This window comes from Phascolarctos cinereus, unplaced genomic scaffold (genome assembly GCF_003287225.1).
Source record: "Phascolarctos cinereus isolate Bilbo 61053 unplaced genomic scaffold, phaCin_HiC Scaffold_2;HRSCAF=192, whole genome shotgun sequence".
Lineage (NCBI taxonomy): Eukaryota > Metazoa > Chordata > Mammalia > Diprotodontia > Phascolarctidae > Phascolarctos > Phascolarctos cinereus.
In genome coordinates, this window is record NW_027555625.1 from 220,430,118 (window position 1) to 220,450,417 (window position 20,300).

The window sequence follows — 20,300 nt, forward strand, 5'->3', positions numbered from 1 at the left end:
AGGTGCTATTATTAGCCCTATTTTACAGTTGAGAAAACTGAGACTTTTTAAACAGAGGTCAAAGTTAAACAGCTAGTGAGTGTCTGAGGCTGGATTTGAACTCAGGTCTTCCTGACTGTAGGCCCAACGCTATCCATCACACCACCAGCTACACCTGCTTTTATCAGTATTATCCCATGTGTCTTCATAACCCTGTGAGAGACAGCAAATAAATATTAAATATCACACAAGATGGAACTTAGCCTGAATGACTTACTTCAGGTCACACACCAGGGCAATGCCAGAGTTGGGATAAGATCTTGGATCACTAGAATGTAGTCACAGAATCCTTCATTCCTCATGCTGCCTCTTCCAATACATGGACTGAATCCCTGTAACATTGTATATGTTAATAGGCAGGAGATCTATTTGAGAAGATCCGGAATCCACAGAGGGCCCTTGAGTGCTACTGTAAGGGCAATGCATTCATGAAAGGTAACAGTGCCCTCCACTATATAACTGCTCATGTACTGGGCCCCCATATTTTCTTCTTTGGATTGACTCTGTGTACAGTCCTCCCCCATTCTTCCACTTCTCACCATCCTCCCCTAGCCCTCATTTTCTTCTTCTGTTTTATGGCCTGAACCCTGAAAGTCTAAGCTGGGTTCTTGTCTTTGTCTCTGGCAGCGGTGGAGTTGGCCCGCATGGCATTCCCAGCTGAGGTTGTGCGGCTAGAAGAAGGTTGGGGGGATCATTTGGTGCAACAGAAGCAGCTTGATGCTGCCATCAATCACTATATTGAAGCCAGGTATGAAGAAGAAGCCAAGAGGGTAGGGCTGCAGGTGGGAGATAGGAGCTCTGCAGGGGCAACTAAATTGGACATCACAGTGCTGAGGTCGCAGAACAAGAAAAAGCACAGGTTGGAATATTTCTTTCTGTGCTTGTCAGCATACAGTTCTATCCTCAACCTGAATAAATGAATGAAAAAGCATTTATTAAGCACCTACTGGTAATAGAAATACTAAATTCTGGTAATACAAGCACAAAAGTAAGACAATTCTTTACCCTCAAGGAATTCACATTTTTATTGAGGGAAATCAGATTTATAGAAAAGCGTAGCCAAGAAAGATGTTTTGGTTTGAGAAGTCACAGAACAGTCTATTGATAGCCTCTTTCCACACATAGTGGCAGTTTAGATGGTGAAGAGTCCTTGACTATCTCTCTTATGTCTATCTTCATATCTGAACATGTTTTCTTCACCTCATCTGATAGCATCTCTTTTTTCCTAAATGTCAGGTGCTCCATCAAGGCAATTGAAGCTGCTCTTGGTGCCCGTCAGTGGAAGAAGGCAATTTATATCTTAGATCTGCAGGACCAGGCTACTGCATCCAAGTACTATCCTCGCGTGGCCCAACACTATGCATCCCTCCAGGAGTATGAGGTGAGGAGTCAGCCCCTACCATTACAAGGCCAGCAGCACAGTCTAGAACCTCTCACAAAGTACAGTACTTCTGAGAGGCAATGGTGCCACTCTGTCCTTACTCAACCTGTGCTGCTTATTTGGAGGTCCAGCTCAGAAAACTCCTCTCAGAAAAAAAAAAACAAAAACCCCCACACCATGACCTGAGAGCTTTGTAGAAATGAACTATTATTATTAGCCTTAGAGGAACAGTCAATCAATAGTGAACCCATAGTCATCATAATGATACCAAGATGTTTATGTAGCACTTTGTGATTCCTTACAATGTGCTTTGTGTGTTATCTCATTTGATCCTTACATAACTCTGTGAGACATTTCACAGATGAGAAAACAAGCCCAGAGGAGTTAAGTAGATTGCCTAAGGTCTTATAAGTGGTAGAATCAGTGTCTAGGTATATGTTTTCTGACTCCCAAGTCCAGTTCTTTCCATACTTTCTTTTTATTTAAGCTGAATTCTACAGTCCCTCAAGAAATATAAAGTGAGACTTTAGCCCCCTTCCCCTGCAAATGAGAGGGTATTGCTTTACACTACAGAAATATAAGGGGAATTCCCCTTGTACTTCTCTTCATGTTGTTTAGTGCTCTTCTGTGCTACACACATACACAATTGTAACCTCCTTGTAACCTCTTCTTGTCTTTCTACCTCCACTAAAAGTATCATGTAAGAAAACTTCAGTCTCTCCTAGTAGTTTCCCACCCTAAGCCTAGCTTATATTCCATACCCTCTTAGCTCAGTTTTCTCTTCCCATCAGCTATTTCCAAATCTTTGCCCTGACTGTTTATGTTTTCCTCTCTTTTCCTTTCCAGATTGCAGAGGAGTTATACACCAAAGGAGATCGGACAAAGGATGCCATTGACATGTATACCCAGGCTGGACGCTGGGAGCAAGCATACAAGGTGAAGAATAGGGGTGGACTGCCATTGTGGTCAGGTTGCTCTGGGCATGTGACAGTGCCCCTTGTTAGTTTGAGAGTACTCTATGTGTTAGGTCAAGGTTATCATCTAGTCTCCAGCAGGGAGAAGATTAAGTAAAGAAACCAGCTTGGCTTCCTGTCCTTATTACCTTGAAGGGAAAAGATAGAAAAGCCATGGGAGCTGTAGGGGTTGGCTTCCCCCTCCTGAAATCCCAAGTTCCAATGGGTGACTTTGCTCAACTTTGCTCCAATCTCAAAGGTGTAGAGAATGAACACACACTCCCCAGTGATGCAGGGAATCTCTGAACCAATCTGCAGAAGAAAAAGGAAATTTCTATTCTCTTTCTTCACTCTTGAAGAGTTTCTAGTCTTTATAGTCCAGAGGTAAAGGTTGAAATAATCTTCCTTGAAATAGTCTTCCATATGACAGTAGCATTAGGATTTCAGCAAACCTGTAATGGTTTTAGGGAAGGGCTGTCATCCCTCTTCTGTGAATTGGGGAGTCACAGAAGCCAGGCCTCACTTCTCATCTCTTCCATATACCTTTTAGTCTACCTTGTCCCCAAGTAGCAAGGGGGAGCATGCCAGTCAGATGGCTCCTTTTGGCTTAAGGGACTACTTATGGCTCTGTGTCTCTGAACAGTTGGCAATGAAATGCATGAGGCCGGAGGATGTGTCCGTGCTGTACATTACCCAAGCTCAGGAGATGGAGAAGCAAGGGAAGTACCGAGAGGCGGAGAGGTAAGGGGGGAAAGAAAGACAAGACTAGGAAATTATTATAACAGTAACAAGTCACATTTATGTAGCTCTTTAAGCTTTTTAAAGCCTTCCCTCACAACATTCCTCTGGGATAGGCAGTACAGATATCATTGTCCCCATATGAGATAAGAGACAACTGAGGCAAGAAGTTAAGTGACTTCCCCATGGTCATTCAACAGAGAAGTGTCTGAGGAGGCATCTGATCCCAGGTCTCCTGATTCAGAGTCTAGCTTTCCATCTTACGCTTTTCTCAAGGAAAAGAAAGGAAGGAGGCATTAAGGAGAAAAAGTCTAGTGTCCCATCTCAGGGGAGGCAACAGGATATAGTCAAAGACCTAAGCTTGATTCCAGCCTCCAACATTTAATATCCCTGTAACAATGGGCAAGTCAGCGTCACCTCATTGTGCCTCAGTTCCCATCTCTACTCAAATCCTTGGATAGATCCATGATCTCAGTGATTCTGGAGTCCCCTTTCACAGTCCAGACCACATCCTGTCCATGCCTAACCATACTATGTGACTCATCCATCTCCTTCCAAAAGTTTGCCACAAGGAGTATACTCAGCATAGTGGAGGCCTTCCTTGCTCTCTCCCCACACCAGGAGGCTGCTCAGCCCTCACTCCTGCCATATGACCCGCTTCATCATCTCTTTCATCATTTTTTGATGGCATCCTTTACTCCTAGTCTGCAAAGTTCCTCCCTGGTTATGTATTACAGCCTATTCACACCTATCACATACCTTTCTATTGCCCTCTGTGTGATACCCATCTTTAATGGCAGTGGTATTCCAGGTCTTGTTTACATGTAGAAATACAAGTAAAATGTTCGTGTTGGAAAGATGGGCCTTTACTGTTATTGGAAACTTGAGGTCAATAAAAGTGCTTTGCAGTGTCTCCATAGCAACCTAGCCCACTCTCCTCCTCCTCTTCAACTCTGGGCCCAGCTCTTTGTCCATCTGGACTGCCCTCCTAGATACACACTGTGGGACAAGCTCAATAGGATTTTTATTCTTCATCCATTTGGTCCTTTTATATATGGATGGATAGGCCAAACTCCTTTGAGTGATTACATATCTACATCCTAGGACTTTATGCAGTCAATACAGTATCATCCCACACAGCATCTAGAGGACCTCAGCATCTGCTGGGGCTCCCTCCTCCATTACAGAGCATGCATCTCCTTCTTCTGTGCTTTACCTGACATTTTTTTATCAGAGGGTCTTTAACAGGGTTATCTTATTGTTACATCTTCCATGGAACCATCTTGATAGGTGGGTGGGAGATATTTTGTTGTAAAAGAGCCTAAAAGTGTTTGGTTCTTCTGAGTTAATACTTTTTCAGTCAATTATGAGATATTAGATATATGCTGCACTGTTAAATATTCACCAGAGCCTGCTTGTTCCCTACTAATACCCTTATTAAGAATGTCCTTAGATGGAAGATCAGGCATGGTAGTAATTGATCTTTTCATTTATTTTTTGGTATCAGTTTAAGGCCCTAGATTTTTTTCCACACCTTCCCTTCCTTTAGTTACCTTGTAAATTTGCCCCTCAATGCCCTCATGATTTTATCACACAGATCCATGTATATTTATATCTATTTGTATATATTATATCCTTTTTATATTTGATCCAATTCAGTTGCTATTCTATCTTTTGTACCATTTGCATTTTCTCTGTCAGCACCTCAGGGAGGTTTGGGTCCAAGTATGGGGTTCCACTATCCTTGATGGAGAGAACAGTTGTAATGTTTTTTGCAGATCTTTTCTATTTTTTTTTCTGTTTCTGTCCTCTTTCCATTTTCATCCTTGAGTGTCTTTGGAATGACTTTACTTAATTAGTTTGTCAAGCTTTCTTTAAACTGATTTTACCCTTTACTTCTTATGTCTGCTATTTCTGCTTCTCTCCCTTATCTATAAAGTGGGAATGTTTACCTCATTGTTGATTATGAATATATTTTGTAAACTAGAAAATGCTATGTAAAAGTGCTGTATTATTATTGCTCATCTCTTGGGGATGGTTCTAAGGGAAAGTATCTGGGGTAAAGAATGTTTTCACTACCCGTAGGCTATACGTGACAGTGGAGGAGCCAGATCTTGCCATTACTATGTTCAAAAAGCACAAATTGTATGATGACATGATCCGCCTTGTAGGGAAGCACCATCCAGACCTGTTGAGTGACACCCATCTGCATCTGGGCAAGGTGAGACATTTCCCCATCCTGATCCATCTTTCCCTTAAACTCTACCTATCTCCCTTTCTCTCTACATTGGCTTATCGTTCCCCAGGAGCTGGAGGCTGAGGGACGGCTACAGGAGGCTGAATATCACTATTTAGAAGCCCAGGAGTGGAAGGCAACTGTGAATATGTACCGTTCTAGTGGGCTTTGGGAGGAAGCTTACCGGGTAAGGAGCAGATTTGCTTCTCCTCACCATCCAGTAATTGTCAGCTTCATAAATAGCTTAATTTCTTCTGATTCTTGCCTAAGGATCTGTATCCTAAATCAGAGGCAGATCTGAGATTAGGAATCAGAGGATGGGACAGGGAAGGAATGTCACTGGTACATGGGGTGAGGATCAGATACTATAGAGCAGCCACATGCCTTTGGATTGGAGGATCACTGGGTAGCTCTTCCTTTCAGGTGGCAAAAGCACATGGAGGGGCTAATGCCCACAAGCATGTGGCCTATCTGTGGGCAAAAGGTCTTGGGGGAGAGGCTGCTGTTCGGCTACTCAACAAACTAGGACTCCTAGAAGCTGCCGTTGACCATGCTGCTGATAACTGGTGAGACCCTATACCTTTTCTCACATCTCTCATTGGAAGTGGTCTTATATACCATAGGAGCATCCCCTTCCCATTCCTGCCTCAAGGGTATGACACAATTTCCTTAGGATACCACCAGCTATAAAAGTTTCCTCACCTGTAAAATGGGGATAATAATAGTCCCTTCCTTCCCAGGGTAGTTGTGAGGGTAAAATGAGATATTTATAAAACATTTTGTAAACCTTAAAGAACTCTATAAATAAATGTTAGCTATTATTATCATTGTTAATTATAATAATAATTAATAAAAACAAAAACTGTCCATGAATCTGAAAAAGAAGTTTGGAACCTAGATTTGAAGAAATGAGTATAGAAGAGGTCTTTGGAGTGAATTCTAGGAGGAGCAGGAAGAAAGCGAGTATTTTCTCTTCTCATTTTGTGGGGTTCAAATCAAAATTCAGTCAACTTCTTCCAACCCATTATTGGCCTAAGGATGGGTTGGGGATGGGGAAAAGTCTATCCTCAGCCTTAAAAGTAAGGTTTTTTTAAAATACATTTTATTTTTACATCATAGTAATTTCTGAAAATTGCCCCTGCCCCCTGAAACTGAATCCTCCTTTGTAACAAAGAAAAACAGTTATGCAAAAACAGCTGATACAGGGACCTTGTATGACAACAAATACAACATTCCGCCCAAGTAGTATCTCACTCATTTCTGCTGGGAGGAGGGAGGTGTATATTTCATTTTCTGTTTTCCAGGATCCTTTTTGGTCTTTCAGTTACTCAGAATTTAGCTTTCTTTCAGTGATCTTTCCCTGTACATTGTGAAAGACATGTTCAAGACATGTTCTTATAGAGTCCTATATTTGTACCAGGCAGAGTTGGGCTGAGGTGAGGGACAATGGACAGGTAACCGAGAAGGGAGAAGGAAGGGACCCCATTTGTGTAATGGTAGCCAAAAAGTACAAATAGAAGGAGCGTCTCAGGATTGGCCAGGTAAAATGGATAGTGTTTCCATCGTGTCTCCTCCAAACCACAGGACCTTGGATTTTTGCAGCACAGTAAAACTATCCCTGCTTTCTTTCCTTTTTCCTCCCTAAAGGAACTTTGTTTCTAAGGGAAGGGAAGAAGTTTAGTGTAGATGCAAGCATGGGTTTCTATCACTCCAGGTACCTCTCTGTGTCTGTCTTAGAACTAAATTTGATACTGGCATGGGATAGCATTAATAATTCTGACACAAATGAAGTGCACATCCTTTTGTGGTAGGGTGAGGAATCAATGAAGGAAGCCATTTAATGATGAGGATCAGCCTTCAAGGTCAGCTCTATACTAAGTCTTCTGGGACCCTAAAATTTGTCTCCATTGGATCTGAAGTGAGATTTTCTTCGGCAAGTGAGAATAACACTAATATAAACTGAAGCTGTCAGAATGCCAGGCTATTTGATTCATTTCTAGGTCACTTGATTTAAGGCAGGTCATGTTTCATGGTAATATTGATGGGCCTCAGGAGATAACAGAGTGAGAGTCTGCATTAGTTTACTGAGGTCATCCCAGTAAAAACATTGATTATATAAACTAATGCTAAATAAATCAAGTGCGTTTTTGGAGGAAAAAAAGGGAAGAAAAGAATCGGGTGTGATGATCCCTCTCCTAACCAGCCTTTCTCATATATACTCTCTTATCCACTTTTTTGGTTCTTCCTCTTCGTTCCAGTCCTTTAGGCACAGCACACTTTATCTGGTAGAAATGCCTGTGCACCTCTGTCTCCTCCTGGGGAGCAAAGGGCTCTCTGGAAAGTCAAAAATGCCAAAGACCTCACTTCTCCTTTCTCTTGTGTTTGTCCCAACTGTTTATCTTTTTCTCAATCTTTACTTTTAAATTTATCTCACTCACCATTATTTTTCAGTTTTTGTTTTTCTTTGGCAAATGTAAGTATTGAAATAGGCAAATTTTATTTTCATCTTTGTTCTAGCTCGTTTGACTTTGCTTTTGAACTTGCTCGACTTGCCCTCAAGCACAAAACCCCTGAGATTCACCTAAGATATGCCATGTATCTGGAAGATGAGGTATGGTCCCCTGGTCCCAGAGTCTTTCTTCTGCATCCTTAAGTTAATATCAATGGAAGACTCTGACCCTTAGAAGCTTCTTACTGGTGTGGCCTCTCCTCTCCCTGAGCAGGGTAAGTTTGAAGAGGCAGAAGCGGAGTTCATCCGAGCAGGGAAGCCCAAAGAGGCAGTCCTCATGTAAGTAACTCCCATGGGACTTCTTCACATTTCCCACCAGAAACCACCCCCAAGATCTTTTCCTTCACCATGATCATCATTCATACCTAATATCATTAAACTCAATGCCCTTCACACACCTCTTTCCACATACCCCATCTTTTCAAATGATGCTACCCTGTACTTTTTTCTTTTTTAAACTCATAATATTGAGTTTGTCCACAGGTTTGTCCACAACCAGGACTGGGAGGCAGCTCAACGGGTAGCTGAGGCTCATGACCCTGACAGTGTCTCTGAGGTGCTAGTCGGTCAGGCCCGGGGAGCCTTAGAGGAAAAAGATTTTCAGAAAGCTGAAGTGCTGCTGCTTCGAGCCCAGAGACCTGGACTGGCCCTCAACTACTACAAGGTACAGAACTTGAGAGAAAGCCAAAGAGAGAGGGTGGAGGGTAGAAAGGCCTAGATACTCAGTGACTTCAGAGAAAGCCTGGAAACAGGAGCAATGAGAGGAGAGAGACCAAGAGACTTGGGACAACAAATCAGGTGGGTAGGAAGGAGCTTTGAGTGTTGGGATGCAAGGCAGTTGTAACTGGCTTCCTATCTTCTAAAATATCGTGAAACCCCCATGAACACACTGTTAACAGGAGGCTGGGCTCTGGAGTGATGCTCTTCGAATTTGTAAGGATTATGTACCTGGGCAGCTGGAGGCACTGCAGGAGGAGTATGAACGGGAAGCCACCAAGAAGGGCACCAGGTATACACCATTAAGGAAACCAGAAAATGGAAGGCCAGGGTGGGAAGGAACCTAGAGGTGTGCAGGAAGCTATGGCAATTGTGGGTTTTAGATATTCAGCCACCCTATCCTCACATTGTCTGTCACTCCTACCCCTTTCATGCATGTCCTTTCTTTATCTATGGACTCCTTTTTCCCTTCTGTAGGGGTATGGAGGGACTGGTGGAGCAGGCCCGGCAGTGGGAGCAGGCTGGTGAGTACAGCCGTGCTGTTGACTGTTATCTCAAAGTGCGTGACTCTGGAGGTGCCAGTGGAGCCAGTAACCTTGTAGAGAAGTGCTGGATGAAGGTAAGGGACTCCAGACCCTCCCTTCCCTCCCCATTCTTCCTTTAGCTACCCCTAGGGTATTTCCATGGAGGCCTCATTTCTCCCCCTGTTCTCCAGAAAATATTTACTGTGGCACACACTGGAAAGGACTCAGAATAAAAAACATGGCCTTTACTCTCAAGGAACTCACAGACCATTTGGAGTTATGAGACTAACAAACTCAGACATGGAGCAAGCAGGATATATAACTAAGTGCTAACTTACAACATGATAGACTCTGTGTACTGTAGGAGCACTCCTCTTAATTCAAATCCTTTAAACAAAGATTTGAGAGCTAATTACGGGAAGGATCTGGTGATGGCAGAACACAGACTGTTCCTAAATAGTTTCTGGGAATAGGTTTTCAGGCAGTTCTTGGCTCTTTCTAGAGGGTCAGGGGGTCACCTGAAAGGACAGCAAACCTTCTCTTCTGGCTTCTCTTTCTTGCCAAGCACTCACTATAAAAAGAGTAAATCTAGTACTATACATGTGGCTTGGCTGTGGTTTGAGAAGTAACAGGAAGTATAATAGAAAGGACACTGGACTGGGAACTGAAGGACCTGGGTTTGAATCCTTGCTGTATAACCAGTGGCATTTCACCACTTTGGGCCTTAATGTCCTTACATATAAAATATCTATTCCTCTTCCTTTTCCTTTCCAAGTCTGCTCCTTGCCTTCATCTGTTTTTTCAGTTACTCAGGCTCTTCATTTCAGAACCGTCTTTGATTCTTCCCATTCCCTTGAACTCCTCAATTGCCAAGCCTTGTCTATTCTGTTTCTGGCTCCATTAACTACTTTCTGCATTATCATTGCAGCCACCCTGGTTTCTGCCTTCTTTGTGTCACTTACATTACTGAGGAGATTGGACTTTGGAGATTGGTCTTTTCCAATTCTGAGGTTCTGTGCTCCTGCCTTCCAAAATACTTTCCCCACCTGCTCTCTGATGCCTGAAATTATTAGGATCATAGTACCATATACACTGAGATTTGGAAAGAACTTTAGAGATAAGCTGGTCTGACTCATATATTTTACAGATGAAGAAACTGAGGCCCAGAAAGGCTAGATGACTTGCCCAAGGTTATATAGGTAGTTTTAACGGCATAGGCTAAATTTGAACCCAAGTCCTTTGATTCTAATCCCCAATTCTTTCCACTATACTACTATGCTTGCCCTAAGTGTCCTCAGCTGGGGCAAAGCCTTTCATGCCATAGTTAAAAATAAAATGTTAAAAATGCAGTTGCCTGGAAGCAAGTTCCAACAAGAAATCTATCAACAATTGCAAAATTACTACAAAATAATTTTTTGTTTGATAAGATGAGGGGAGGAGCAGTGATGTGAGGAAGCAGGCAGGACACCGAGAACCTGAAGGAGTGAGAGGGGTATATCCCTGAGAGGGAAAAGAATGATTAAAAGGAAAGCTAAGGGACAAACTTTACCCCGATTATAATGTTCCCTCCGGTCAGCTCTGATAACCTTCATTCCTAAACTGGCAAATAGAAGATACACAAGAGAGAGTTTTACTACACTGGGAAAGTATTCTTGTCCATTTGTATGTAGATTTAACTTAGAGCATGGCTTCCTGGAAGAATATTGCCTTAAACTTTGAAAAATGGAAGCAATAGATTGGGATTGGCAGGCAGGAGAGGGAGGGAGCTTGTTGTAGGTATGAAAACAAGCTGGGTGAGAGATGGTGATGGACCTGAGAGGACTAACATGTACCTGCCCAAGCCCTCTTCTTTTCAACTTTATGCTCTCTCCTTTAGTGATATCATATTTTCCCTTGGCTTTGGATATCACCTCTATGCAGATGATACCCGAATCTGTAGTTCAGCCCCCAAGCTCTCCTCAGAGCTCTTTCTTAATAGCTCTACCAAGAGGCCCTGGTAGCAACTCAGTCTCACTTACACCAAACTAATCTTTTTCTTCCTCTCCAAATCTTCTTGCCCTGATAATAGGATTCAGTTGTCCTTTCAGTTACTCAAGCTCTTAAGTTTAGAGTCATCTTTGACTCTTCCCATTCCCTTCAACTCCTCAGTTGTCAAGTTCTGTCCATTCTTGTTCTGACAGTCTTTCTACACTGCCATTACAACTACCCTGGTTCCTGCCTTCATCGTGTCACTAGATTACTGTAACTGACTCCTAATCCATCTTTCTGTTTCTAACCTATCTTCAGTCTGATCCATCATTCAAACCAAGTAAAATGGGCATTCCATTTACAAAGTAGAACAGAAAAAGAGGACTGTACATAAAACCATACATATTATATTTAGCATGCTTTGCATTTTAAGTTTATAATAAATGCAACATGTAACTTTGAAAATTCCTGTTTCTTTCTGGCTTTCCTTCTGTTCATTTTATTTTAAAATGCTTTAATGGTACTTTTTTATGTCCTCCTCATTTTTCAACAGCCCTTCCTCTTCATCCCAGCTCCCTTCCCTCTACCACCAAATTGGAGGAAAACAAACATTCTAACAAATTCCCCCATTGGCCATGTCCAAAAATGCATGTGTCTTGTTCTGTACCTTTTATCCATCACTTCTCTGTCAGGAGACAAATAGCGTGCTTCACCGTGGGTCCTTTTAAATGATGGTTGGTTGGTCATTATATTGATTCTCAAGTCTTTCAAAGTTATCTGTCTTTACGATGTTATTAGTGTCTAAATGCTTCTCTTGGTTCTTCTTAACTCACTTTGCAGTATTTCATACAAATCTTACCAAGTTTCTCTGAAATTATCTTGTTATTTCTTAAGTCAATACATTATATTCATAGACCATAACTTGTTCAGCCATTGCACAGTTGATGAGAATTCTCTTAATTTCCAGTTCTTTGCCACTACAAAAAGAGCTGCTATAAATATTTTTGCACATGTAGGTCCCTTTCGGGGTATAAGACTAGTATGGATATCAGTTTAATAGCTTTTGGGACATAGTTCCAAATTGTCTTCAAAATAGACTAATTCACAAGCTCCATCAACAGTGTGCCAGTTTTCATGCAGCCCCTACAAAAATGGTCATTTTCTGGTTTTGTCGATTTTGTCAATTGGGTAACTGAGAAAGAAATCTCAGAACTGCTTTAACTTACATTTAATTATTATTGAGTTGGAACATTTTTTAGAGAGCTTTTAATAGCTTGGATTTCTTCTTTTGTTTGTTTGTTTTTTAATGAGGCAGTTGGGGTTAAGTGACTTGCCCGGGGTCACACAGCTAGTTAATGTCAAGTGTCTGAGGTTGGATTTGAACTCAGGTCCTCCTGTCTCCAAGGCCGGAGCTCTATCCACTGCACCACCTAGCTGCCCCTTTGGATTTCTTTCTTTCATAACTGCCTGTTCATATCCTTTGACCATATTGGGGAAATGGTTCTTATTCTTATATATTTGAATCTGTTCTTTATATGTATCTTAGATATGAAACCTTTAACGGAGAAACTTGATACTAAGATTTTTTTCCCCAGCTAACAGTTTCCCTTCAAATTTTAATTGCATTGGTTGGGTTTGGGCAAAAGCTTTTGAGTTTTATGTAATCAAAATTGGCTGTTTTATCTTCTGTGATCCATTCTCTGCCATTTGGTGATAAACTCTTCCCTTGCCCATCGTTGCCCTAGGTATTTTCTTCCTTTTCTCCTCCAATTTATGATGTGACCTTCTATATTGAAGTCTTGTATGCATTTGAAATTTTTCTAGACATATGGGGGAAATACTGGTCTAAACTAGGCTTAACTTTGTGTGTATATCACAGACCCCTTTGGCAATCCAGTAAAGCCTGTGTAACTACCCTTCTCAGAATAATGTTTTTAAACATGAGGCTGCTAGGTGGTGCCATAGTGCACAGAGTGTTGGGCCTGGAGTCAGGAAAACCTAAATTCAAATATGTCTTCAAATACTTAGTAGCTATGTGACCCTGGACAAAACATTATACCAATATATGTCTCAGGTTCCTCAGCTGTCACATGGGGAAAACAGTATTTAACCTTGCAGGGTTGTTATGAGGATCAAATGAGATATCTGTAAAAACCACTTGGCATATAGGCATTATAAGGGCTTATTCCCTTCCCTTCTCCATAACTGAAAGAAATTCTAAAATTGAGGTTAGTGAAAAAAGATGTGATTTTTTTCCTATTCAAATTTATAGCATCCCACGAAATTTGTCCACAGTCTAGATACCATGTTAAGAACCCATTATCTAAATCTGTATCTGCCAGGTTGTTTTCCAGTTATCTCAGCAGTTTTTGCTGAGTAGTGAGCTTTTACTTCAGTAGTTGGGGTTTGGGGGTTTATTCATCACTATGCCTCTATGTTTATTTGCCTCTATATATTAAGTACTTCATATGTTCCATTGATCAACCTCTCTATTTTTAACGATTACCAAGGAGTTCTGATGATTACAGCTTTGTAGTATATTTTTATATCTGGTATTAATAGGCTCCCTTCCTTTCCACTTTTTTTCATTATTTCCAGTGAATGACATTCTTGACCTTTTGTTCCTCCAGATGAATTTCTTTACCTTCTGACATCATTCATCCCTCTACTTCAAAAAACCCATTGCCTACTAAATAAAATCCTGTAGTCAAGTACTCCTGCAGTCTAGCCTAACTTGGCTACTTTCCATCCCACATTGTTGTTCTCTCTTACCTCTGCTTTTACTTTTGCAGTTCCTCATGCCTGAAATGGGTTCCCCACCTCAGCTCCCTCAGCCTTCTGAGGGCCCCTTCCTTTAAGACCCAGTTCAGGTTCCATGACTCCTTTCTTGCTCTGCCCTGAAACTCAAAATGGTTTCTTCCTCCTCGGATTTCTTCATAGTATTGTGCCTGGACCTCTCTCCTTTTATACTTACCACATCTCCCTGGTGTTCTAGTTATTAACATACTTGTCTTTAACTGTTAGGTTGTAAGCTCCTTGCTACAAGGTTCTATATGTGTATATGGAGTGAGGGAAATGGGGCAGAGTCTGTCTTTGCATACCCAGCAGCAAGCAGAGTGCCGGTACCAAGTAAATGCTTCTTGATTGGTCAATTTCATTCGACAGTGACTTAATTAGACTGCCTAGAAGTGAAGAGTGGCAGCTGTGGCTTATGAAGGGATGAAGGAGAATGGATTGGATTGGTGGAGGCCCTGAAGTTACTGAAGATAGTCTAGTCCAAACTTTCATTTAAAAAGTTATTATAAACTAAAAGATCATTAACAGACCCAACATTCAAATACACAAATGTTTATACATGAAAGCATGAACTTTTATTATTTAGTTTGTCCTGTCCTTTCTGCAGCCCAAAAATATCAAGATATCTTGAAGTGAACTTCCTTGTTCCCTGCTGGCAGGGGTCTGACCGTGTCACCTTCCCCCACTTCAGTAAACTCCAGTGGCTCCCTATTACCTTCAGAATCAAATATAAAACCTCTAATTGGCTTGTAAAGCCTTTCACAGTCAGCTCCCTCCTCCCTTTCTAGTCTTTCCCTTTATTCTCTACCATATACTCTACAATCCAGAAATACAGATCTTGCAGTTCTTCCTCTCCATTCCCAACTCCTTGCTTTTTGACTAGCTGTCCCCCACACCTGAAATACTCTCCTACTTCACCTCTACCTCCTGGTGTCCATCAAGGCTCACATCATGATCTCACCTCTGTAAGAGGCCTTTCCCAAAACTCCCATATCTTGTACCTACACAGTTATTATTCCTTGAGGACAGGGAGTTTTGCCTTTTCTTTGTACTTGTTGACTGATGGTTGGAGGTCCAAAGTGGAAGATTCTTAATGAGAGAAGAAAGTTGGGATGAGTTTAGAAAAACAGGTGGTTCATTGGGTCATTTGAAGGTTATTATGAATCAGTGGGTAGGCTTTAAAGAGCATCATGGAAGGGAGCGCATCAGAGGAACTTAGGAGAAATGGCTTAGATGGAGCATTTGTGTGTCTAGAATTATAGGAATAGTCTGTTTATAGTCTATGAAATAAACTTGGTGGGAGCTGTACCAGAATCTGGCTCTCTTTTACCTGCTTCCCTCTTTCATTTTTTCCTCCAGGCAGCTGAACTCTCCATCAAGTTCCTGCCCCCACAACGTAGTCTAGAAGTTGTTCGGGCTGTAGGACCCCAGTTGATCGGAATTGGGAAGCACAATGCGGTGAGCAGAGTGCTGGGAAACAGAGAGGAGTACAAAGAAAAGGGGTTGCATTGGGTTAGGGATAGAGCACAGGTGGAGATGCCTGAGCTTAAGAAAATGATGGGCTAGTGATATGACTCTGGGAAAGAAGGGAATATATATTACTTAAGAGTAGAGATGACAGATAATCTCTAATATGTAATTTTTACCTTTGTAGGCTGCAGAGCTCTACTTGAACCTAGACCTAGTTAAGGAAGCAATTGATGCTTTCATGGAAGGTGAAGAATGGAACAAGGCCAAGCGGGTGGCCAAAGAATTAGACCCCCGGTAAATGCAAAACCTCACCCTTTACTTAGAAACCTTTCACTTTCTTTAAGGATGAGAATGGAATGGGGTGTGGCTTCCAGCAATCCAAAGGCTAACTGAAACACATCTCCCTAGGTATGAGGACTATGTGGACCAGCAATATAAAGAGTTCCTGAAGAACCAGGGCAAAGTGGACTCAGTGAGTTGCCAGAAAATGCCAAAATTGGTGGGGTAGGAGACAGAATTCATATCCCATTGAAAAATTTCTCTTCAATTTGCCAATAGCTTGTAGGTGTGGATGTTGTGGCTGCTCTGGACTTGTATGTGGAGCAGGGTCAATGGGAGAAGTGCATTGACACAGCCACCAAGCAGGTAAACTTGTTCCATCACCCCATCCCTAGCCCTCTGCTTCCATTTTCCCCCAATTCCGTTTGCCTGCAAAGCTTCAGTGTTTACAGCTGATCCACACTTGCCTTGTTTCCCCTAAATACACCCATGTTCTTCCTCCCAAATCTTTCTGGTCCCAAACCTCTCCCCACCATCTTCCTCTCTGGGCAGAACTACAAGATCCTGCACAAGTACGTGGCATTGTATTCGACCCACTTGATCCGAGAGGGTGGCTGTGCCCAGGCGCTAGCCCTCTATGTGCAGCACGGAGCACCTGCCAACCCACAGGTACTGCCTCTTCCTGGGGGAAACCTTACAGAAACCCTCTTTCTTCCTGTGGACCCTTCCCACTCAGCAGGGGGATAATAACTATCCCATAGATAACCCACACTGTCTTCTCAGAACCTCCTTTCACCCAAGAGTGTCCTACACCTGCCTAGAATCTACCATATTCTAGAAGAAATGGTACTTCCCTTAGAAAGGCATCCTTTGCTGAAACCCACCCATATTTTGGGAAATCCTTTAAACTTTTAACATCGAATCTTTGCTGATCCATCAGGAACATTGTTTCAGAGGCTAATATTGCTACTGGAAACATCCCCAAAGTCTTATTAACTTCTCCCCAAAGAAATAAACATCATACCCACTCCCTCTTCTCCTTTGTCTTATCTCAGTTCACTAGAGTCAGCACATATATTCTCCAGAAGCTTATGGCTGTGCAGAGACTAACCCACATCTGGTTTCAGAGGCAGGATTTGGAGTCAGCAAACCAGAGTTCCAGGCCCAGCTTAGATACTTTCTAGCTGGGCAAATCATTTAGTCTCTGGGTTTCAGTTTTTCATTTGTGAAATAGGGATAATAATACTTGCACTAGGTTGTGAGGCAAGTGCTTTGTAAGCCACAAAATGCTATAAAAACATGAGTTCATAGTATTATCATTCTATTATCAACATTTCTTTTTCCCTCTTCTATATTCCTTTGCCCCTGAAAAACCATTCTCTCCCTATATACACACATATACACCCTGTTCCTCATTTAGTGCCCCCCTCCCAAACAATAAATCTCTTCTCCAATTCCAATCTTTTACTTCTTAATAAGATTCCTTTCTTTCTTTCCCACCCCAATAATCTCCAGAACTTCAACATTTACAAAAGGATCTTCACAGACATGGTGAGCTCCCCTGGAACCAATAGTGCCGAGGCCTATCACAGCTGGGCTGACCTTCGGGATGTCCTCTTCAACTTGGTGAGGGAGCCAGGGCCTTCATTTACAGAGCCACATTTTCATCACAGAACTACTCCATCCTCTTCTCGGCGTTCATATCATTCATCCCTTTGTATTCTTTCGGCCTCCAAACTCGGCTGGGATATCACTTATTTTCATTCTTTCCCCAGTGTGAAAACCTAGTGAAGTCCAGTGAAGCAAACTCAGCAGCCCATGAAGAATTCGAGACAATGCTTCTGATTGCTCATTACTATGCCACTCGTTCTGCAGCCCAAAGCATCAAGCAGCTGGTGAGGTGGAGGGGCATAATGCTCCTTTCAAGAAGTCATGTTCAAGGCTTCATCAGAATGCAAGCAGGTTTCAAGCTCTTGCCGTAGCACCTTCTTAGATTTATACAGGAAGCATTGTTGCCTGGCAGCCACCGTGACAAAGGAGTACTCTGGATAACTGAATGTGAATGTCTCGGGTCTTTTTTGGCCTTGGACTAGTGTTACTACCTTATGGAGTCTTAGAATTAGAGAGGCCCTCAGAGGTCATTGCATCTACCTCCATTCCTTCAGAAGGGCCTGCCTCTACTTGCATACTTTCTGTCATGGGGAACCCATTACTTCCTGAGGCACACAATTCCAGTTTTGGACACCTCTAATTGTTAGTGATTAAGTAGTAAATCACATTTATATAGCACTTTAATGTTTACAGTACTATAACAATGTAGCTAGGTGGCTGAGGGCACTGAGTCTCCCAGAAGTCAGGTATCAGGTAAACCCTTGAATCCACAGCTAGTCAATGTCCACACCTAGGTTAGAATTGAGATCTATCAGTGCAAAGCTAGGCCTCTTTCTGCTCCATAATACTGCCTCTTCTAAGTTTTAGAAAGTTCATAATTAAGTTTTAATCTGCCAAATAGGCACCCATTGGTACTGATTCTGTCCTCTATCTGCCCAGAATAAGTCTTCTCCCTCTTTCTACCTGCCAACTCTTCAGACATTTGAAGACAGTTTTAACACATCCCCAGTGTCTCTACTCACGGTCTAGCTCTCCTATTCTTGTAATGGTCTCTTTGATGTTTTCTCCAGCTATGTTGTATCCAAATATGCAGTTCCTATGATCTGTCACTCTTCATCTCACACTATACATCGTATATTTGTCAACACATTGTCTTTATGTACTTAGAATCATAGGCTCATAAAACTGAAAGGGACCTTACAGATCACAGAATGTTAGAACTTAAAGGTAACTTAGAAGAACCTTGTCCAACCTGTTCATTATGGAGAAAAAACTGGTCCAGAGAAGTTAAATATTAAATGTTTCCATAGAGTTGTGTTTTCTGTGTCACTCATCTCCCTGAAGCTGCCTCCCTGGTAAAAGCCCGCACCCTTGGTTTAATTCACTGCTTTTTAAATCGTAATTCATAGGAGACAGTGGCTGCCCGGCTTTCCGTGTCCCTCTTACGCCACACTCAACTAATTCCTGCAGACAAGGCTTTCTATGAGGCAGGCACAGCTGCCAAGGTGAGTGATGAAGTGAGTAATGTGGCCAAAGTATCAGGAGCTTAGGAGTGTAGAGTAAGGCAAAGGGACATGGGGTAAATAGGAAAACTGAGGGGTAAAAGCTCCTAGTAACCGGAAACTGGTTACTAAATTCTCCTTACCTTTATTACTTCCTACCCAGGCAGTAGGCTGGGAGAACATGGCATTCATCTTCCTGAACCGATTCTTGGATCTGACAGATGTAAGTCAAGAGGCAGCTGTGCCCAGGGGAGTAGGTGACCATGCGCAGAGAGCTCACAGTGCTGGGTTAGTCTCACCACTTTCCTCCTGTGACTTCTTCAGGCAATAGAGGAAGGCACTCTGGATGCCCTTGACCACTCAGATTTCCAGGATACAGACATCCCCTTTGAGGTGCCACTACCAGCGAAGCAACATGTGCCGGTAAGGGCTCAGGCTTGGAAAAGCCTGATTGGTCAGGTGAGAGTTCAGCTGGGGAGAGAAGAGCTTTCCACTTCTTTTATGAGCAGGTAAATGTTAACATATTTCCCCTTTGCCAAGAGAGGACAGAAAGCATAGGGGAAATAGGAATTTTGCTTTGAGAGCTTCCTTAATTTCCCTAAGTGGAAGTGTGATCAGGAGAAAGGGAAAGCTGTGCAAAGACCCCTGATTTGTAGCCAGAATATGGCCTGCTGTGCCATTATGTAATCTGAGTTGAGTTCTGCCTCCCATGCCCTTCCTATGTGAAAAGTTCTGTTCTTTCCAGGAAGCCCAAAGGGAAGAAGTTCGGGATTGGGTGCTCACAGTCTCAATGGACCAGCGGCTACAGCAGGTTCTACCTCGAGATGAACGAGGTGCCTATGAGGCTTCCCTGGTGGCAGCAAGTACTGGCGTCCGGGCATTGCCCTGCCTTATTACAGGTACAGAACCACCTTTGTATGGGAGAAGAACAGGAAAGGCACCTCCACTGTGCTCTTGTTTCTGATGGGTATAGAAAACAGGTAGTGAAAAACCAACTGCTCTTTATCTCACCCCAGGGTATCCAATCCTGAGGAACAAGATTGAATTTAAACGACCAGGCAAAGCAGCCAACAAGGACAACTGGAATAAGTTTCTTATGGCCATCAAGGTCTGTGGGAGAGACTAGAAATGTGGATGAGGGTGGGGAGAACAAAAGCTTAGAATTATGTCAGAAACTCTGGTTGGGTGGTCTAGATATATAGTAAACAAGATGAGGGCATTAGGGGAGGGTGGAAAGAATGCTGTAATTTACTCATTGTGTCTGGGGTTAGATAGGATCACTTCTTGCCAAATCCCTTCCCCTCTACCAGGAATCCCAAGACATTCTCTTCACCGAGTTTTCCTTTACTCTTCCCCACAGACCTCCCACAGCCCAGTATGCCAAGATGTCCTCAAGTTCATTAGCCAGTGGTGTGGAGGGTTACCCAGCACCAGCTTCTCCTTTCAGTGATCTGAAGCAATGGAGAAAGCATGAAGGCTGTGTGTTGCCCTACTCTTCTTCTACATTAAAGTTCTGAGAGTAATCTGGATCACTGTTTTTTGACCTAGGATCATCCTTACGCAACCAAAGACAAATC

General features: G+C 42.5%; 1 protein-coding gene across 4 annotated transcripts in view; it reads left to right on the forward strand.

Moving 5' to 3' along the window:
• IFT172 (intraflagellar transport 172) overlaps window positions 1–20,252 on the forward strand; it is a 45,139-nt gene extending 24,887 nt beyond the window's left edge. For 3 of the 4 annotated variants that reach the window (XM_020983805.2, XM_020983806.2, XM_078149792.1), the window contains 26 exons: window positions 396–474; window positions 667–787; window positions 1,276–1,420; window positions 2,267–2,356; window positions 3,017–3,114; window positions 5,197–5,332; window positions 5,418–5,534; window positions 5,771–5,913; window positions 7,865–7,958; window positions 8,071–8,135; window positions 8,340–8,520; window positions 8,756–8,865; window positions 9,051–9,192; window positions 15,221–15,319; window positions 15,516–15,625; window positions 15,740–15,803; window positions 15,890–15,976; window positions 16,163–16,279; window positions 17,126–17,236; window positions 17,386–17,505; window positions 18,631–18,726; window positions 18,887–18,946; window positions 19,048–19,146; window positions 19,469–19,622; window positions 19,740–19,831; window positions 20,084–20,252. In XM_020983805.2, coding sequence (XP_020839464.1) covers window positions 396–474; window positions 667–787; window positions 1,276–1,420; window positions 2,267–2,356; window positions 3,017–3,114; window positions 5,197–5,332; window positions 5,418–5,534; window positions 5,771–5,913; window positions 7,865–7,958; window positions 8,071–8,135; window positions 8,340–8,520; window positions 8,756–8,865; window positions 9,051–9,192; window positions 15,221–15,319; window positions 15,516–15,625; window positions 15,740–15,803; window positions 15,890–15,976; window positions 16,163–16,279; window positions 17,126–17,236; window positions 17,386–17,505; window positions 18,631–18,726; window positions 18,887–18,946; window positions 19,048–19,146; window positions 19,469–19,622; window positions 19,740–19,831; window positions 20,084–20,173 — 2,820 coding nt within the window. In that variant the 3' untranslated portion in view covers window positions 20,174–20,252. Of the gene's footprint in view, window positions 1–395; window positions 475–666; window positions 788–1,275; window positions 1,421–2,266; window positions 2,357–3,016; window positions 3,115–5,196; window positions 5,333–5,417; window positions 5,535–5,770; window positions 5,914–7,864; window positions 7,959–8,070; window positions 8,136–8,339; window positions 8,521–8,755; window positions 8,866–9,050; window positions 9,193–15,220; window positions 15,320–15,515; window positions 15,626–15,739; window positions 15,804–15,889; window positions 15,977–16,162; window positions 16,280–17,125; window positions 17,237–17,385; window positions 17,573–18,630; window positions 18,727–18,886; window positions 18,952–19,047; window positions 19,147–19,468; window positions 19,623–19,739; window positions 19,832–20,083 lie in introns of those variants that run through there. The other variant, XM_078149793.1, reaches the window with a different exon arrangement.
• Window positions 20,253–20,300: the final 48 nt, after the last annotated feature.